General features: G+C 43.3%; 2 protein-coding genes across 4 annotated transcripts; both read right to left on the bottom strand.

Annotated features, from left to right (window-relative positions):
- Nucleotides 1-5,324: 5,324 nt before the first annotated feature.
- On the bottom strand, nt 5,325-7,315 carry LOC310806031 (regulator of G-protein signaling 21-like). Of its 2 annotated transcripts, none has more exons than XM_083671971.1 (5): nt 7,086-7,315; nt 6,767-6,826; nt 6,343-6,407; nt 6,057-6,223; nt 5,325-5,746 (listed from the first exon to the last, which is right to left on the bottom strand). In XM_083671971.1, exons 1-5 carry the CDS (start codon nt 7,163-7,165, stop codon nt 5,558-5,560), a joined length of 561 nt encoding a protein of 186 aa, XP_083528097.1. In that variant the 5' UTR covers nt 7,166-7,315; the 3' UTR covers nt 5,325-5,557. The 2 variants fall into 2 exon arrangements, with proteins under 2 accessions (XP_083528097.1, XP_083528098.1); XM_083671972.1 differs by having other exon boundaries at nt 6,343-6,404.
- Nucleotides 7,316-9,395: 2,080 nt separating this feature from the next.
- LOC310805652 (regulator of G-protein signaling 5-like) lies at nt 9,396-13,109 on the bottom strand. Of its 2 annotated transcripts, XM_083671437.1 has the most exons (5): nt 13,006-13,109; nt 12,619-12,687; nt 12,457-12,495; nt 12,094-12,260; nt 9,396-11,254 (listed from the first exon to the last, which is right to left on the bottom strand). In XM_083671437.1, the coding sequence occupies exons 2-5, from the start codon at nt 12,644-12,646 to the stop codon at nt 11,072-11,074; spliced, it is 417 nt and encodes a 138-aa protein (XP_083527563.1). In that variant the 5' UTR covers nt 12,647-12,687; nt 13,006-13,109; the 3' UTR covers nt 9,396-11,071. The 2 variants fall into 2 exon arrangements, with proteins under 2 accessions (XP_083527563.1, XP_083527562.1); XM_083671436.1 differs by lacking the exon at nt 13,006-13,109 and having other exon boundaries at nt 12,619-12,978.
- Between the last annotated feature and the right edge of the window lie 7,620 nt (nt 13,110-20,729).

Genomic DNA, 20,729 nt, shown 5'->3' with positions numbered 1-20,729 from the left:
TTATAACCTCCCTCACTCCAGAGGTACCACGTCTTTATACTCTCCCTCAGGCTACGTCACGCGAGAGGCAGGCCTAGATCAGTGATCTGATTGGCTGTCTCTGTGTAAACATTGCTTTAACTTTCCTCTCTGTGATTGGGACAGCCTGGTGCAATAGGGGCAAGTCAGTGTTTTGCAAAGGCTGTTTTGTGTAAAAGGGACTGCTTGTGCTTCCATATATGACTCAGGCTAATGCAATGGTGTCGGACTAGCCTGAGGCTACATCTTGACTGCATTTACATTTACATTCATGCCATTTAGCAGACGCCTTTATCCAAAGCGACTTACAACAAATACATTTGTTTAAGTAAGTGAATCTATCCAACAGTCATCATAAGACAAAGTAATCAATGCTCACACCAGGGGCCATTGACAGTCGTAATGCCAGAAGCCCTTTTTTTTTATTTTTTTATTAACAAGGAGAGAACTTGTACAGGGGAGAAGTGGGGGTGAAGAGGTCTCAACTGTCCCTCCTAAAGACCTCTTCACCCCCCACTACCCCCCTGTACAGTTCCTCTACTGTAAATAATAATACAAATAAACTAAAATGAAAAAAAATCCTTCCTTCTTGTAGCATTGTGACTGCCGACGGCCCCTGGTCCAAGCATAGATTTGTTTCTTATGATGACTGATGGAAGCTTAGCTGGTGGGCTAAGGATACAATTGGTTAGAGGTTGAGATTTAAACTTTGTTTTGTCAACTGGAGCATTTGTTTGTTATGCCTTTAGGTCTTATGTGGGTGTGGGTCTCCAAATAGATTCCGCATACCGTTTTTCTCTGTCATGCCAAAAACAGATGGGGAGACCGCTTTGTTGTTGTTTGAATCCCAGACTGCCCCTTTAAGTTTTCACTGTAAAGTTACGTATATTTCATTAACTAAATGAGATCGGGGTGTCATGAGAGAAGAATTAATTTTAGAGAGATGATGCACAAAGATGTTTGATCAGTCTTGTGCAATATCCGTTTTGCTTAAGATGCATACTGATAAGATTGTTAGGGTCCATAAAACACGTTCCGTTACATTCCTATTTGACAGCCTTGCAGGAGACTGGATGGAAACTGTTACACATAGAAACTTGGGAAGGAGTGTTTGGCCAGCTGAATCAAGCATGATTACTTAGACTGACAATCAGACAATAGCATTGCTGGTACTTGCCAAGTTTTTGAATTATAGTTATTATTCAATCAACTACAATCGTGACTCAAAAAGAGAAAGGACATTACCTGGTGCAACAGTGTGCTAGTTTTAACAGTCATGCACTTAAGCAGAAGGATATGAACTAAGTTGAACTGGCCCAGAGGGTCAAGAGGATCATGTTTTTACTTCTGAGCGTCAACCACCATATAGCATGTAGTGCCATTTTACCATTTTACTGTTTTTCTCTCTCTCTCTCTCTCTCTCTCTCTCACTCACTCTCTCTCCCTCTCTCTCTCTCTCTCTCTCTCTCTCTTTCTCTCTCTCTCTCTCTCTCTCTCTCTCTCTCTCTCTTATCTGCAGTACATCTCGTACTCGTACTCTCATGAGAAAGAATAATATATTTGTGCAGCTTAGTCAAAATGAAACGTAAGTCACAGGATCTCAAACCTGATTGTCTGGTTCTTGCCCACCACAGCATGGTGGGCACAGAATGGTACACTTGTCATCTAGTCTGACATTGACCGTGGATGTTTCCATTCATCCCTTGACTGCACGCAAATATAAAGCAGATTTGAATGTGTCTCTATGAGCATTACTGTGAATACAGTCAGGGTGACACAGCCAGAACAAGTCATGGAAAATGAATGAATTTGCATTGACATGGAGGACAATAACTCAATGTTCAATGCTATTTTTATATGATTGTTACATAACCAAACTGCAGACTTTATACCAGTGTACAAACATCATAACACCGTAGTGCACGGACCCCAAACCCAACCATGCAGCAGTATCCAGTTGCATCTTCATACTGTGTTGTATTGCCTTCTGTATGTGCAAACATACAAAAAACTAAAGTTGTGTATACTGCTTCAATATGCAGTAGGGCCTGTGCAGTAGGCCCTTCCAAAGTGTTGCAGCCTACAGTAGATTCACCTTTGTATAATATTGACCCGGTGGTAACACGTGGATCGTGATAACTCTGCCATGCGATGCTCATACAGCACGTAAATAACATCCTGCCCATATTGACTTAATAGGCTCCCATTATGGAAAGTGAAAGTCACTTCATCAACAATGACCATAATAGTAACTACTGTAATGTCGCTAATGTCTTCAGAAGGCTGCTGCCTTTCTGTTGTTCTATTGTTGATCTGCAGCATCTGTGTTTATCCACCTATCATTAGCACAAGCCATACTTGTGCTGATCCCTACAATTATTAAAGGCCCATGCCAGACAGTTTTGCTTCCTGGCTCTTCTTGAAGAAAACCCTCAAAGAACGGATGCACCAAGTGATGACGTTAGTCGTTCACGGAGCTACTTGGGAAAGTAAGGCCAGATTTAGCCAGGAGCAATTCTCAATAAAACCTGTCGAAAGGTTGTTTGACCCCGTTGCAAACAGCAGACTAAGAGGGTTGGGAGGGTGATATTTGACTCTATGAGATATGACTTTACAAACAGGCTAAACATGTCACAATTCGGAGCTCTGTAGATAAAAATGTCATATGTCACATTTTAGGAGGAGCATAAAAATATAATGTATTGCACAAAATACACATACTTGGACATAGATGGCAATTTTCAGACTTGAATCATTGTGCAATAACATTGTGCAGCAACAGCATGTCATATATTAGCTAAAAACCGTAAAAATGACTAATGTGGGCCTTTAATCGTACAGTGCACCTGCGTCTTCTGTATTGTGATTAAAACTGTGACCCTGCACGAGCTACAGCTACCATCTCTGGCCTGGTGAGAATGAAAACAGAATGAAAACAGAGAGGAGAGCTGTGTTTGTTATGATGTACAGACTGTGTAAGCATCAGTCTGTTCAGAAGTGGCCGGGGAGGAGAGCCAAGTTTCCACCAAGATAGAAAATACGTCCGAAAAGCCTTACGTACTACGAGGTATTTCCCAGCATTGAGGTGTAGTTTGTACCCATCTGGGATTCCTGTGGCTAAAGCATCAGCTGTACTTCTAGTGAGTAGTACACATTGCTTTGTGTTTTTTTTTTTTATGAGGGCAAATAGGAGCTACAGTGCTTCAAATTACTTAATTTGGTCAAAGGCTTGTAAGTCCTTTGACCACTGGCATTTAAGGGAACAGTGAAGAACTTGGCAAACACAACAGTGTTATTAATGTGTGTGTGTGTGTGTGTGTGTGTGTGTGTGTGTGTGTGTGTGTGTGTGTGTGTGTGTGTGTGTGTGTGTGTGTGTGTGTGTGTGCGTGTGCGTGCGCGCGCGTGCATGGGGGGCTCAGTACTGCAGATTAGTTTAGTTTATTTCCTGCCTATTTTGGGGAACTTGATGTTAGGATTAAAATGAACATTTACTGAAAACACTTACCGGCCAGGTCAAGAAGGATATTGTGTTTTATCATAACAACATATTTCAAATGTTTGTAAAAGTATGCATGCAGTATTATAGAGGAGGGCCTCAAAATAGGGTATATTGTAAATCCTGCTGTAGGTCAGAGTCAGTTGGTAACCTGAGATGTTCTTATGGATTATTATGAGTTATACTGTAAGGGTTATGGCCTTTTATCAGACGGCGTTTACTCAACTGTACTTGCTGCAAATCTCCTTACTTCTCATAATCCCCTCTTTCATTAGAAACTGAAACTCCGGCCTTCCTGTTTTCTATGTTCTTTGCTCATCAGAAGCATGAAGATACAGGGCAACAGATGTGTTTTTCAGATTATGAAAGGCCTGAAGGGGGATGTACCACAATGACAAATAGATATCTTTGACATTGACAAAGAGCATTTGAGATGATTTCCCGTAAAATGGTAACCGACCCAGTGGAGGCTGGTTGAGGTAGAAATCGGAGGACAGGCTCATTGTAATGCACTCATTCTATTCCATGCATTACAATGAGCCCGTCCTCCTGATGTAAACCTCCACCGCAAGGCTACTTTAAAAACATTGTGCAACTCACTTTCTACTTCACATGCATGTCTTTGAATATGTTGCATCAGGTCTTCTCTGAAGATTAATATTAAACATTAGTAAGTGGAAGTGATTTAGTAACACTGTTGCCACACAATCGTTATAGTTTTAGATTCGATTTTACAATTTGGTGGCAAAACATTATGTTGATCAAAATACAATTTATGAGACAAAAAACGGTGCTATTTAGACTGGTGAATGTTTGACTTTGAGTGAGGTTAAAAAAAAAAGAAATATCAGTTTACATGATTGTCAAGCTCTCATCGTGAGCCAGAAGAGGCTGTTGGTGAGGAGTTATGAAGAAGTCATTAAGGAAGTCATTTGTCCCCAAATAATTTAATAATTTAATGTCATCCTAATAATTTTTTTCCAAGCACTGCAAAAGTTAGCATCTCAACAGTGACTGTGTGTAATAAATAATACAAAATGAAAATGTTAACGGATCAACGTCCTAATAATACATTCACATGTGCATGCTCTCAATTGTAAATGTTCTGCTTATGACATCAAATTAAGATTCAGAGTTGAACATATAAAGTGAAACACAGCCTAATGTCTACAATGACACACATTTTATCCTCTATTTCACAATAGTTAATTCTTCAATGAGTCAGGTGAAAGGGTAACAAGTCATTAACTTTCTTAAACACAAACTTGGATTGACTTTTGTAACATTGTGTTCATAGTAATCAAGGGCAAGATATTCACTTTGGCCGCTGTCCATCGAAGCCTTTCTCTCACGCTCCTCAGATCTGTCCATGCAGATACATCGTGTCAGAAAAAGCCCATCCTACCACTGATCTCTTATCAAAACCTCATAGGCATCCTGTTGAACACACACACACACACACACACACACACTGTTCTCGATCGTCATCAGCACAGGAAGCTCCTCCAGCTTAGGCATGGTGTGCTGACGCTGTGTCACGGTGTGGTCGTCACTCTCTTAGTTCGCTCAACGTCAAAGACTCTCGGATAATCAACGCCTCAACGTCTCCTCCCTCGCCACAGACGCCACTGTCCAGCGCTCACACGCACCACTCTACCGCCACTACCTCTCTTATCCTCTCTGTCCAGCGCTAACACACACCACTCTACCGTCACTACCTCTCTTATTCTCTCTTGGACCCCAAGGAGCAGAGCGTCTCAGGGTGTGACCCCCCCCCCTCTCCCCCACCCCCCACCCCCCCCAAACACACACACATCATTGTGGAGACCATGTTGTCCTCGGACGGACAGAGGCTTTCTCTGAGTGTGACCCTAAAACACACGCGCATCATTGTGGGGACCATGTTGTGTTCGGACACAGGCTTTCTCAGTCTCTCTGTGCTGGGTCAGCCGTCCACGGGCCCTCACTCTGGCCCCCCCCCTCGGGGCCGCAGGAGCCCAAACATTCCAGTTAACAGTTCCATTGTTTTCTTCTTCTCTGCTTTCATCCCTTGACGGCGTCAGCGGCGAGGGATTCCAGGAGGGTTCTGTAAATGTCCGAGCGTAGGAAACGTGGGTATGAGTCCCTGTCCATCAGTCCGTAAACGATCCTCTGGGCATCGTCAAAGCAGTGCATGGTGGGAGTTTTCACGGCCCTCTTGATCCGCTCCCGTGTGTGGTGGTCAATGTTAATCTGGAACAAGAGGAGGACACACTTGATTAAGAGTCAGATACACAGAGTACAATTTATTACTCGGCGTAGTGTATCAACAAAGTCAATACACTAGTGTGAATCTGCTGTAAAACATCTTTTATGCATCTTATATTGTATGTTTGATTGATTTATGACATTTAAACATCAACCAGCGTCTTTAGTATCAGTGATAATTATTTAATCATTAAAGACAGATATTCTACTTCATATCTTCAAGGGAGAAACTAATTCAAATCCAACTGATATATGCTTGATGTTGTTATACTGTAGGCATTATCATCAAGCTAACCTCTTTGGGAGCCTCAGCCTTTATGAATTGCTCATAGATTTTCTTTGCCCTTGAAGACATCCTGAATGAAGACTTGATTTTCTTGTAGTCCTCACAGGTCAGCCAGAACTCAATGTTCTCATCGCTGAATTCAGACTTCAGGAAGGTCCTGAAGGTTGCCAGTCCATCTAAGGGCATAATTAAAAAAATACAACGAGATGAAGCACATACTTAATATTATATTTAAGTTCAGTTATTCAGATGCCAAACTAAAACTATTTTGATCTTCTTCTAAAGTGAAACTTACATTTAGACTCAAGCATTCTTTCCAATGACTGGGACCATTGTTGGGTATCTTCTAAACTTAGCCTGCTGGGAGAGAATGTGTGCTTCATTACTTAACTAGAATCAAATTTTGGTAAAAATAAAACCGGTCAGCTATGTGATGTGAGGACATATTGAACCATTCTCCAAGTTTTTTCAAATATCAAACACATGTATGTGTGTGTGTGTGTGTGTGTGTGTGTGTGTGTGTGTGTGTGTGTGTGTGTGTGTGTGTGTGTGTGTGTGTGTGTGTGTGTGTGAATCATTACAGATAACTGGAGGTTATTATCGTAACTGTAAGTAGAAACTCACAAGGTATTTGAATATTGAAATGTATGTATGTAAACTCCTCAGTCACTGTTGTACTGTATGATCTACTGCATCGTGTAGAGAGGACATGTCCCTACCTCTCAGAGGTTGATGAGTGGGAGAACATTCCCTGCAGTCGGCACATAAAGTTCTTGCCACTATGGAGAGAAAATAATTGTATCAGTAAAGTAATTGTCCAAGACTAGTTTTTGTTACTGTACAAGGCCATCCTGGTATTTACTTTCCTGTAAGTAGGTTTAATGCACAACATTTTGTTATCAGCAGACACAACATAAAGGTATACAGTTCGGTACTAGATACAAAAAGGAAATCGAATATTTAGTAAAAAGCATAAGTAGTCCATAGTAGAGAGCATATAGAGAAAACATTCTCAACTCAAGTGAAATGTAAACTCACAGGTTCTTGTTCCGAGTGCTGTCGTTTCTCTCCATGCTGAAGTGCTGCTGTGTCCGTGGTTCGTTGATTAGGCTGGGCATGTTTTAATTCCTCACCCTGGGGGTCCTGATACTGGACATGCTGTGGTTAGCGCTCTGGAGGGTTCCCCTCGACGACAGGCCTTTATATGCAGGGCGCTCGTTGCTACGTTGCTTAGGGGCTGGTGTGTGAAACATCACTGGCTCAGCCCAGCGAAGCGTAGCAAGAGAGGAAGCCCCGTCTCTCTCTCTCTCTCTCTCTCTCTCTCTCTCTTTGTGACACACACGGATGCAGATATACTCTCTCCCTGTCTCTCTCTGTGTCTCTCTCTCTCTCTCTCCCTGTCTCTCTCTGTGTCTCTCTCTCTCTCTCTCTCTGTCTCTCTCTCACACACTCACTCTCTATATTTATGGCTGCGTCTTCAACAACTCAGACCCACCCCCCCCCCCCCTGACTTCTGTATCCATCCATCTCTCTCTCTCTCTCTCTCTCTCTCTCTCTCTCCTTCCCTCCCTCCCTCCCTCCCTCCCTCCCTCCTTCCCTCCTTCATAGGCAGGCTGAACGGTGCTGATGATTCCTCCCTGACTCAAAGCGAGCTCTGTTCAGAGTATTTTTAGAGCGGCTCAGATGCAAATGACAACACCAGTGTCTGTGATAAGCAAATGATGACCTTCTCATGCTGCGACTTCAGGTGCCAGTTTGAAACTTACATTTACATTTACAAGCAATCTGTAAGCAATTAGGGTTAGGGTTAGGCTTACTTACATGTTAAAGTTGTCAACAGCATAGTGTATTTCAAAACAATAAAATAACAAATACACGCATAAGATTATTTAACCTACCACATTTTTTTTTTTTTATATATAACCTAACCAAATTATTGTTATTATTATATATAACCTAACCAAATGCATTGCTTGTTGAGTTTCTTTCTCTTCCATTCCATGCATTACAAAGAGCCCACCCTCTGATTTCTGCCTCCACCAGCATCCCCTGTTAAAAATATGCAGGTAAAGCCACTATAAGTAGCCCAGATAACCACACAGAGGAAGTGAACAAATGTAGTAGGATGTTACTCTAGCCATTCCCATGATTCAGCCACATGATGATTGACCAACACCAACTCTCTACACATTTTTTTTTAATATATATATATATATATATATATATGTTTTCAGGGCATTTCTGCTTTATTGGGATAGAGAAGAGATTGACAGGAAGGATGGGTGAGAGAGAGAGAGGAGGGTTGACATGCAGGATATGTCGATGGCCGGAACCGAACCAGGGACCTTGCGATGATACGGTATGCGCCTTAGTGTGCCACGCCACTGAACGCCCCCACCACATAGTTTCTGAAGTACACCAAGGATGTCCATGTGATTGTCACTTCTGACCAATAATACCAATGGGCTCTTTCACTCTTTTTTCAGCAGCACTGTCTGTGTAGCCAGTGGTCAACCCTGCCCAGTGGGCTCTTGGGCTGGCGTAGCATTGCACATTGGCCGACACAGCCTCCTTATTAAATCGTGTACCTATACACAACTCTACACAGTCCCAATTGCTTGTCCTGGGTAAGGGATTTTTGGACGATATGTCAACAACTTAACATATGCTACTTGAGGGTATGTGTCTTGGGTTTCTGCGGGTTTAAAGACGGGGTTGTTACTGCCTCCCTACAAGACACCTTATATGGTATTCCCCTTTCTGCATTCACCCGCCAGTGTAGCGTCAACTAGGAAACGCGATTGGGAACGCGTGCTATCGTGACACACGATTTAAGTAGGAGACCGGTATGACACTGGCTGATGTGATCCTTCTCATCTTGCCCAAAGATGGGTATGTACAGTGAACCGTTACAAAGGGACACCAAACAATGTCCCCTTATACACGGCTGACTCTTGCCCCCTAGTTCACACTTGCTACCTGTTGTGTCATTAGGCCTTGACTGACCTAAAGTGCTTGAATAAACACACTACAAGCTCCTGTGGGGTTTTACACCACACAGTATCCGTTGGAGAAGTTCCTGAGTGACGCTCTTGAGTAACTCTAGGCCACAGACGGTGCAGAACGCAGCACATTACTCACTTCCCCTTTGGCTACCATGGCAACCATTAGGGGACGGAGGAAAACAGCAACAGCTTGTCTATTAGGGACAGAGTGACATGTTGTGTCTCTTGTGTGATGCAAGGAAGGTGATATTTACAGTACCAGTAAACATCCTATCTCTCCCACCCCGAGCACAGAGTGACAATCGTCATCAGGATAACTGTTTATGCAGATATTGAAAGAGATTTGTACATAATCACAAGGGGTAACAGCTCCCTATGCAGAAATCCTTCATCAATTGTTGTTAGTCATGCAACAATTCAACTTCCTCATTTGAACACATGGTAGTCTCGTGGTAGTCATTGGAAGCCAATGCAAGACATTATATAAAAGAAAATCGATGGACTATCCAAGTAAAGTGTTCCCAACTATTTTTCCAAGGGCCATGACTGGCATGAGTGAAAACTACATCCCAGATAAGGCAAACATGACACTCACTGAACATTCCTTGTAAAGACTGACATTATCTACTGCCTTGTGTCTGTAATACAATTTAACAGATCTCATAATCATTGTGAAATTCTCGTTTGATGGTCCTCCAGAGCTATGCACACTTCTCCTCCAGCAGTTTCAAAGTCAACACGGAGAGAGGAGAACAGAGTGAGTTGCCACAGGTGATGAGATTACTTTCCTAACAAGGGGAGACATTCAGGGTGATTTGCCATGCGTCAGTCGTCCGCTGACTCCAATCCCCTGGACAGCGATCCGGGTCAGACCCAAAGTTATTATTAGTTCCCGTCAGATTGCCTTTTTAAGCCACAACTTACAGGAATAGCACCATCTTTAGAACCGGGTCAAGGGAACAGAGCCATTTCCAGAACGAGATCAAGAGTGATGGGGGTAGTTTTTTCCAACGTCACGACACCGCGGCTGACTCGGGCTCTGGCCTCCCGTCTCTGACGCCAATTAGCAGGGTCATGAGACATGTGACCACAGCAGACTTTCTAGCCCGGCTGTGGAAACCAGTTTAATGTGAGTCCCGCCCACTACCATATGATTAGTCAGTGTCATCGGACGGAATAAATATAACCCTTCATCCCTGGTCATGTTTGCATCCTAGTTAGATCCATTTAATGGAAATGATGAACTGTTACTTTGAAAGAGACAGATAACAAATAACATGTAGTCCTAAAATATGTCGTACTAGTGTAGTTAAAAGGGCATGCGAATTAAGACAGCAGATTTTTTTATATTTCTACATACAGCCTTTAATGGAAGATAAAACAATCCTTTCGCTTTGCACTCCTGTAACCATACATACTGTAATTCATTTTATACGTTTCCAAGAGTTTGAGGTTTTGAGGCAAAGAGACCCGTCAGGCATCAGTTTGGGTTCAGACAGCTCAGCCCTCTGACTCAACCACCGTATCTGTCGGTTTAGAAATCTGGTGTGTAACCTGTTCTCCATAACCGTACTGCATATGTTGACTCTTCATTCATCACTCATAGTCTCTTCACTCATCAATCATTTCCTGTATTCAGTTCTTTCCATTCCTCCCGTTGGGGTCGTAGCTGTATGTGACCGTAGGGGAGGTCACTATATTTACATTTGAGTCATTTTAGCAAACGCTCTTCCTCCGAACGATTAGCAAGAGGCATGCGTCGATGCGGCATCGTCAGCAGCAAAGCCATTCAAGCTACATGTACAAATGAGTGACGGCAGCTTGTGACTGTCCCATTGTAGCATTTTATTCACAAACTGTCAGTGAATGGACTCGGTGAACCATGACGCCTGACCCTGACTCCTGACGCCTGACCCCTGACCCCTACCACAGGGTCCTGCTGGCTTTGTGCCTCAGTCTCAGATAGGCCTCAGACCTGAGGAACCTGGGACAGGACCCCTGACCTCTGACCCCTGACCCCTACCACAGGGTCCTGCTGGCTTTGTGCCTCAGTCTGAGATAGGCCTCAGACCTGAGGAACCTGGGACAGGAGTCTTTCTCCATCAGCCGGTACACGTGCCTCTCTGCCTCGTCGAAACAGGACGGACCGGGCTCCACCATGGACCTTTTGATCTTCTTTTGGATGTCGTGGTCGATGTTGACCTGTGGGCCACACACACACACACACCATGAACATGAGTGTTGAAGACGGGTTATACACCAATGTGTGCAGCTAATGGTAAGACATGTCTGAGCTGAGGGACGTTAGAATTGTCCCATGATTTTCAAGTATTCTATGCCTAGTATACTTCTGGCCTAGTAGCAACCTATCACGGTTGGTTAACAGGGGTTAGGGTTAGGGTTAGGGTTAGGGTTAGGGTTAGGGTTAGGTTCACTGGCTTTCCTATATGCTTGAGGTTGTTCAAGTCATCATCTTTTCCCATCATCTTGTTAGCTATGTGTTGAAGTACAAAAGTACATGTAATTGTTGTAAAATCATGCCTAATGTGTCTTTGCCCATCTTGTTACAAGTATTATGAAGTAGGCTGATGATTTTCTCAGAATTCAATTGTACATGCAATAGGTAGGTCAGTTGTACATGCAATAGGTAGGTCAGTTGTACATGTATCAGTGGGATAGCGCTGCAGGTCTATTACAATAAAGACAACATTAGCATGTACATTAGCATATCTCTATCCAGTTTCTACACAGGAGTACAGTACCAGTCAAAGGTTTGGACACACCTTCTCATTCAATGGTTTTTCTTTATTTTTTTATTATTTTCTACATTGTAGATTCATATTGAAGACATCAAAACTATGAAGGAACACATATGGAATTATGTAGTAAACAAAAAAGTGTTAAACAAACCAGAATATGTTTTATATTTTAGATTCTTCAAAGTAGCCACCTTTTGCTTTGATGACAGCTTTGCACACTCTTGGCAAGGTGTGTCCAAACTTTTGACTGGTACTGTACATCTGAATTGTCGCCTGACTGACCTCTCTGTGGGCCTCTGGACGAAGGAACTCCTGGTAGATCTCCTCAGCTTTCCAGAAGAGTTCGGCTGGCGAGGTGATCTCCCTGTAGTCTTTGCATGCCAGCCAGAATTCAATATTCTCCTCACTGTACTCTGATTGCAGAAACAAACGAAAGGCTGCAGAGCTCCCTGAGATGTGAGAAAAGGCTACAATTAGTAAATATTCTCTGCTTGTGGTGCATTTTGGAGACAATAATGAGTTATTGAAGTAAATATCTATGAAAATAAATATATAGCATATAATATCTAAATAATATGATATAGCCTTCAAAGCGATCAATGTGTAGGACAATGTCATGCAAGATCACGCCATAGTCAGTCTTACGTTTGTTCTTTAACACGTTGTCCAGAGTTGGATGCAGCCCTATATGGAGACAAGAAGTTTAAAAAAGTAAGCATACAGGTGTAACTCAGAATCACGTAGATATACTGTACGTATTTGACATGCAATTTGGAATGACATCATCTGTACTATTTCTGTACTTACATGAGTTAAAAATCATTTTCATTTTCATATCTTTTATTCTGTCTTTTACTGCCAAAGAAGATGTCAGTCCTATGAATAAGAAAGCACAGTTTGTGTTAACAAATAATTTATGATAAGACATTGCAACAGATTCAGAAACATACGTTTATGGATTCACTGTGAACAACATTTAGATTTAAAGCAGTTTCCTACGAACATTATTGTTAATTATCTGGATTGGCTGGACATGAACTAAAACCGATTGCATCCCTGGCCTGTGTTTTCACCCATTAATAAAGTATGGATTTCCTGAAGTCATTAATTAGAAACCTCTGCCATTTCATAAACCATATCATTATCAAGCAGAGTTACCTTATAAGCCCTACCCAGCGAGAGAAATGAGCTTACCTTCTTGAATGTTTCCTACTTTCAATTACAGTAGATCCTTAAAATCGAACATACATAAAGTGAGTGAACTGTGAACAGGACAGAACTGAAGCCTCCTGTGCCTGTATATAGCCTCTCAGGTGTAATGTGATACTATGACACTCACACATGCTGGTACAGCTCCCGGAATACCACAGGTAAAAACACAGTGACCCAAAATCGACCGGGTTGTGATGACATACAGACACAATAATGCAGCTGTAATCTTCCACAGCAGAGAAAATTGTAGGCCTAGTGCTTTATAATGATAATAATAGTAATCAACTAGTAATAAAATGCTTTTCATTATACAATAATGACCTCAAAGTGCCTGAAATAAAACATAACACGAAAACATTTTAAAATTATTATTATGTCAGTGTAGGTTTCTAGGACACGTCATGGACACGTCTAGGACACGTCATGCCTTGTGTTGGGGACCTGCTAGTCTGTTTAGGATTAGCTTGTCATAATCATGATTCAATAGAGTCACCATACCTCTTCTAAATATCATCTTTCAGATAACCAAAATGATGTGATCTTCGGTGAAGATCAAAACATGCAGTCTAATAATGTGAGTATGGGTCTGAGAATAGAGGGATGCAGGTTTATAGTTTGCCGGGGGAGAGACCATACAGTGGTAGAGTAGTAGACCGCCTGCCACACAGAAGTGTCATTCACTGTCAATCTATGGTATCAAAAGGAAATTGAGAGGAATAAGTGTGTTCTGGAGAAAATCGCCAAGACGGTGTGCTTCCGTTCACACATACGCACATGGGCATACACACGCACACGCATGCACCCACCCACACACACACGTACAGACACACACACACATACACACACACATACACACGCACCCACCCACACACACACGCACACACACACGTACACACGTACACGCACACACACACACACACACACACACTTTCTCTCTCTCTCTTTGATGTTTTCTGTGAACCTCAGTTATTGCATCAAGGCTTGTGACTTAGTGACGTATTGACCTTTCTTTGTCCTTGATTTCCTCAGTGTACGCCCTGGGGCATTATGAGTATTATGTTTGTGGTGGGGATGTCAGCTGGTCCACTGTAAAATTTGAGTACTTGAAACTTTCCATTTTAGCTGCAGGCCTGTTGTAGGCAGTGTGTTACACCAAGGGGGTGAGCAGAGGGGAGACCCGCCCATGGTGTACGGCCGCTCATCTGGAACTCATCTCATATGCTTGATGGAGGCTTCATTTCAAAGGGACTTCACCGGGGCTCGGAGTATGTTAATGATCACAAATACCAGAGACTACAGTATGAACATTCATGCAGTATGTCATCATGGAAATGGGGTAGGGTGAGGTGGGGTCGGTGTTAAGTATCACGATGCCTTTATGTCACCTTAAAAAATGATAATGAGTTTTTAATACTTCATGGTAGTATTTTCATCAATACCCTCAGAAAGATATTTTACATATTTTATTGGATGCTACCACAATCCAAGAGTTGCTTGTATGGGGTGTCTTGAGTCGTCTTGAAGCAGAATGTGTCATTTATTTGTTGAAGTGTGTTTTAGTAATTAAAGGGGCAATCTGAGATTAAAACCATAACAAATCGGCTGAGAGAGAATTGGGGCTTGACAAATGTAACCGCTCTCAAATTCATAGACAGAGCTATGGATGCAAGGACTGACTATCTGATGGTCACAGTTGACAGTTGAACTAAGCTCATGAGACATGCACTGTATATATCATTCATTTAAAAAATAAAAAAGTCAAAAAATGCAGAATGCCCAGAATCCCAGACTGCTCATACATTCCTCATTGAGAAATGTGTACAGCAGGCACTATGACAATCCACGTATTCATCAGGCCTTGTGGTTATATGACTTGCACAATAGAAGATTGCTTTAAATAAACAAATAGAGGTGTGTCTTGGTGAATCAAATTCAGGCACGGATGAATGAATTAGTCATTGCCTCAGTATGCATTGCAAGTTTTACACCTTAAGCAGGAGTCAACCGTATAACCACTGATATATGGTCAGGTATTTTTTCATCATGGTTAAGGTTAGGATACATGGTAGGATCATCTGATCCTAGATCTGTGTTTACGGGTCAACATCTACCTTTTGTGTAGTAATCAGTCAAAGGAGGTATGTGTGTGTGTGTGTGTGTGTGTGTGTGTGTGTGTGTGTGTGACAAGTGGACGGGCAGCATTCCTGTCCACTACCTCCACTCCCATAGAGTGTAACCGTGGAGATGCAGTAGTGTTGTACCTGCTTTGACTGTATCAATGGCAGACTGTTCTCTCGGGCGAGGTTGTGGGAAGAAAACCAAACAATGGTGACATCTGATGGAAAATCAATCTGGTGATAAGTTCCGTCACCCCGAGGAAACAGATCATGTAAAAATGGCACCTGAGGCACGTGGATTGTTTGAAACAGGAGTGAGATACAAAGACCTCCCCTTGAGCTGTTTGTTGTTTAGTTTCTGTGTGTGTTTTTTTAGGAGTTAGGATGAGCTGGCGGGAAAATATCAACAGTGAGATCCAGACCCTCGCTCAACAGATTGTCCTTGTTGTTTTCCGTTTCCGATCTTTCTGCACAGGTTTGTCTGATTGAAAAAATGAGGTTGGGGATAGGGAGAAAATAAATGCTTGAAAGGGCGGGGGCCTCCCACCTCTGCTACTGCATGTTGAAACAGAGTTGAAATGGAGAGTTTATTTTGTCGCATTTGTTTTCTCGGGCCTGACACCTCTGAGCAGACGGGGCCGAGCCCAGCCCAGCCCAGCCCAGCCCACATATTGTTGCCCTAGACGACTGTGCTTAGATGGTGGTCCATTCCATTATTAGTGTGATACTCCAGGTCCTGGAGGGCACCAGTGTGCAGACCTAATACAATAACCCCGGATTCAGCTGATAAAGAGCAGGCATACGCCCACACACACACACACACCACTGCACGCACGCACGCACGCCCACCCACACACACACACAGACACACACACACACACCACTGCACGCACACACACACCACTGCACGCACGCACGCACGCACGCACGGACGCACACACACACACACACACACACACACACCACTGCTTTTCAGTTCTTTAATGAAGAATGCTATAACAGTGTAGATTCTGTTGGGTGGAGCAAATAAGTTTTTTTTTTTCCTTCTCCCAATGGTTTCCTAAACGGGTGTGTTTCTGTGAGTCAGTCATGGGGTTGCATCATCAGATGTACTGGGACATATTTAAAGCATTCACTGTTTGTTGGCAGTGGGTGTTCATTGGCAGTGGGTGTTCATTGGCAGTGGGTGTTCATTGGCAGTGGGTGTTCATTGGCAGTGGGTGTTCATTGGCAGTGGGTGTTCATTGGCAGTGGGTGTTCAAGGGCAACAGACAGTCGAATCAGTTTTTATACTCAGCATTTTCCCCCTCTGACCTCTCTGCTCGTTTCAACCCATTTGTTCCCAGGTGATTTCCATTCATGAAACTATGCAAATCATATGCCATTAGTGACCCTTTTAGGTTATATTTAACCCTTAAAAAAGTACGCAAAAAACTAGCTTTTGTTGACGGTCACAATTGTGACCAGTAGGAATAAGCAATGTCTCTAACATTAATCGAACAAATTGTAAGTTACCCCCTAACCTGAATATGTATATTAACCGGGCCACTTACCCACACACCAAACCCTTACTGACACACCACAGCTTTGTTACCCCGATAACCTATCCCTATAACACACTACTGATATAATCATGCCTTGATTCTGTATACCCATAATGCCCCAGCTCATTTCCAAATACACCTGACAGTTACCTTCCAAGCAACCCTCTTACCCACTGTGCCTAGGCCACCATTCCACCGAAAGTCTGCATCTGCTTTATTGTAAACTTGGAACTTTATGGGAATTGAGTTCCCATATTTACGACGACGTGTCCCTGTTTGAACCTTTGTTTTCAATTGCATTACCACGAGCTATGACAAGGGGATTTTACGCCCAACGTCTGATATGACATTCCCCTAAAGCCTTAACCACTGGCCTCTGACTGTCATTGCGTCGTCTAAGGAAGTCCCCCAGAAGAGCGGCCATCCCTCTGCCTGCCTCTCTCTGAAGGGGGCCATGTGACTTGTATTAGGAGATCCCCAGACGGCTGTATAATTGAATTTAGCGGTAATTAACTGATAATGAGTGGTTAAGAGAGACCAGATGAAACAGTGGAGTCATTAATTACCTGCCCTGTGAAGACAACCCTGTTAGCTCAGTGTGAGAGAGACGGCACTGGGCAGTGTGGCAGTGCTGAAGGTACACGCCTCATATCAGAGGACTGTTTATACTGGTTATACTGGTTATACTGCTTATATTTTTTATTATTTCTATTTTATTTTAAAACTTATTAAAACTAATTGTTGCACTACTCTGTGGCACTGTCACTTTTGCATTTCACTGTATACTTGTATGCACGTGACAAATAAAGAATCTTGAATCTTGGATCTTGGATTGTAACGTGCCATGAGCATACATTTTCATTTCTGTTATCAAGAACAATGAATAATAATAATGTGTACTTTATTGATCCCCGAGGGGAAATTGTCTATCTTCACACCCCAAGACAGCACACTTTTAGGGGGAACAGAGCTCTGGGCTCTATTGCACAGGGTCAGCCCCCGACAGGCATCCACAGGGTCAGCCCCCGACAGGCACCCCTGGAGCAGTAGGGGATAAGTGCCTTGCTCAAGGGCACAACGGCAGTGGTGGTAGGATACCTTAGATAGGATGCCAGCAACCCTCCAGTCACCAGCTCACATGTGGCCCCCTCCCAAGGCGGGGATCAAACCAGCGACTTTCTGATTGCTGGTCAGCCTCTCTAACCTCTAGGCTACCTGTCGCCCGAGACGAAACAGTAATACATTCATATTTGACTTGACTTGTTCTGCTTAGTGGAGCAAAAAAGGCCTCAAATAACATTTCCGGCAAACATATGGGGAAAAGTTCCTAGACAGTGGCACGTCTGGGTCGATGTCACTGGGACCTTAGTGGTTGTGTGCTGTACTTGAGAGATGGTGTGCTGCAGCGTCAGTTTTGTTTACCAAACATACACAATAATCTCTTATCACTGAGGCGAATGCAAACAACCTTTCTCACGCTTGCAATAACCATGTTTGAAATGTTTCAGGATGTCAGGATGGCTATTTCTATTTCCTCTGATTCGTCTTTTGGCAACCCAAAAAAAACCCAAACCCAAAATTGTGAAAGTGCTACTGACTGGATCTCTGTTTTAGGACAATAGTGAAATTCAGTATTTCTTCATTACAAAATGACTCATTTTTCAACATTGTTTCATAATGAATACTGGCCCTCTATTGCTCAGTTGGTAGAGCATGGTGCTATCAACACTTAGGTTGTGGGTTTGATTCCCACTGGGACCATATATACTGAAAAATCTATGCACTCACTGCAATGTAAGTTGCTTTAGATAAAAGCGTCAGCTAAATGGTGTATATTATAATGAATCTCCATCACTTGTGATCCTTGCCTGAACAAGCAAGACTCATCACATTGCATCTGCATCTGCAACTGCAACTCACACCCGCAGCGGTCAAAACATTACAATTAAACGTCAGGAGCATTTCAGTAACATGTGTAGCAACATGCTGAGGTCTTACAGGACTTCTTAATCTCGGGTGTCTCAGTTTTATTGTTGAAGCATGCAAACCAACATTCAAATCCCACTGCGCTGCAGATGCTTTTATTGAAGTATAAAACAAGCAAATGTGCATGCTCATCCTGTCCTGCTGTCTCTCATGATGCACACACACCTGTGCTGGGTGACGTGACGTGCCCTGATGATGATGATGATGGCTACGCCATCACGGGTGCATCTCACTGTCCTAAAGCGTCGTTCTGGCTGATGGACGAAAGGAGACAAGCATGATAACAGTTGTACAAATCTCGGTTTTAGTTTTGAAGCTTTTCTTTGATACACTTGAACTCGAAGCGTTTTCTAACGCATACGTGTGAGTGAGAGGGTGGACCGTGTGAAAAGAGAGGTTTAGATCTTAAGAAAGAGCCGCTGTAACAACCACTTTTCGAGGGGAGCGGAGTGTGTGGAATAGGATGAGAGAAACTATTGTCCCCACGTCTCTGCAGATAGAGTGGGTTTCTGTGTCATCAGTTGTTCTGCGAAACCCTCTCAGACTTCCTCTGAAAAGAGGTGGAAGTGAAACAGCTTTGGCAGCCGAGGGGACAGGGGGGGATTCAGGAGAAGTCAGACTGACAGTTTCCCATTGTCTGGTGTCTGGAATCCCCTGAGAGAAATCCTCCGCTCAGGCCTCACCGTGCAAATCCTCAAGTGTCTGACTTTCGTCAGCAGAATTGAAAGTGTGGAGTGCAACGACTAGCGTCTTAGTATTCTTGTTTATGCTTGTAAGGAAAAAGAAAAGAAAGAGCGTGTGTTGTGGTGTGCTAAGATGTGATGTAGAATAGTGGGGCCAAGTTCAAAGGGCAAGAGTCAAGTGTAAAGCTGTTGCTGGGTTAGCATGCATCGCAAGGTTTAATATGCATTCACACGATCCCTATCGAGAGATATAGTTAAATATTTTATAGATAAGTGAATTTTTACCTTCAATTATAGCACCATGTCTTAATAATGAAAAGGACACATATTGATGACATCCAAGTCTTTATTGCCACCTAGTGGTTATCCCAATGTAACACTGTATGTAACACTGTTGTGAAGTAAAGCCCATGTGGACATCACAGCCTACTACAGCCTAAGTTACATACAAACAAGCCTACATTTCATCACAGATCAAAACAGTGTGTAGGGCGAGGGGGGGGAGGCGTGTGTGTGTGTGTGCATGTGTGTGTGTGTGTGCGTGTGTGTGTGAGAGCAATGGGTATATGGAACATTCTCAGATAACGGAAGAAACCCCATTTCTAAACCTCCAAAGCTATAGGTATTAGAGCAGTGGAAGCCTGCTGCAGGAGTTCTTTGTAAGAAGTTCATACTTCCACAGTCGGGACTGCGAACAATTTAGGGCACTCAGCAGAGTCCCAGACACCTTATCTCCCCCCTCCCGTGAGTTTCTCTGCTGCCGTGTTCCCAGACCCAAAGTCCCAGGGCATTATCTCCTTCTCTGTAGCCCAGAGTAGGACCTACCTGCTGGGGCCTCACTACCTCCCTCCCTCCATGTCCTCCTTCCCTCCCATCACAGCATCCAGCCCACCCGGGGGTCCATCATCACTGAAACACAATAACATAAAACTGCTTCCTTCCTCTAGTCACACACACACGCAGGCAGGCAGGCAGGCAGGCAGGCAGGCAGGCAGGCAGGCAGGCAGGCAGGCACGCACGCACGCAAACACACATCTATCAACCATGAGATGGCAGAGAAGATTTTCAAGGCAAAATCTACTTTCTAGTGTCCCTGGCTCAACCCTAGGGAATCTGTGATTGGGGTGGCACAAAGTCTCTCCCCTATTGGAACCCTAACCCTAACCCTAACCCTATTGGAACCCTAACCCTAACCCTAACCCTATTGGAACCCTAACCCTAATCATATTGGAACCCTAACCCTAACCCTATTGGAACCCTAACCCTAACCCTAACCCTATTGGAACCCTAACCCTAACCATATTGGAACCCTAACCCTAACCCTATTGGAACCCTAACCCTAACCCTAACCCTATTGGAACCCTAACCCTAACCCT

This window comes from Argentina silus (assembly GCF_951799395.1).
Source record: "Argentina silus genome assembly, chromosome: 6".
NCBI lineage: Eukaryota > Metazoa > Chordata > Actinopteri > Argentiniformes > Argentinidae > Argentina > Argentina silus.
The sequence above is the reverse complement of the archived record's forward strand: the minus strand, read 5'-3'. Positions and strand labels throughout refer to the sequence as shown.

Excerpts from the sequence above, each read along its gene's own strand:
- LOC310806031 (XM_083671971.1), bottom strand. The coding sequence starts at position 7,165 with ATGCCCAGCCTAATCAACGAACCACGGACACAGCAGCACTTCAGCATG. Across the intron at positions 6,827-7,085 it reads AGCACTCGGAACAAGAACCT|TGGCAAGAACTTTATGTGCC; the intron begins GTGAGTTTACAT and ends TTCTCTCCATAG. Across the intron at positions 5,747-6,056 it reads AGGCTGAGGCTCCCAAAGAG|ATTAACATTGACCACCACAC; the intron begins GTTAGCTTGATG and ends CTCTTGTTCCAG.
- LOC310805652 (XM_083671436.1), bottom strand. The coding sequence starts at position 12,739 with ATGTCTTATCATAAATTATTTGTTAACACAAACTGTGCTTTCTTATTC. Across the intron at positions 12,261-12,456 it reads CAACGTGTTAAAGAACAAAC|GGAGCTCTGCAGCCTTTCGT; the intron begins GTAAGACTGACT and ends CTCACATCTCAG. Across the intron at positions 11,255-12,093 it reads GTCCAGAGGCCCACAGAGAG|GTCAACATCGACCACGACAT; the intron begins GTCAGTCAGGCG and ends TGTGGCCCACAG.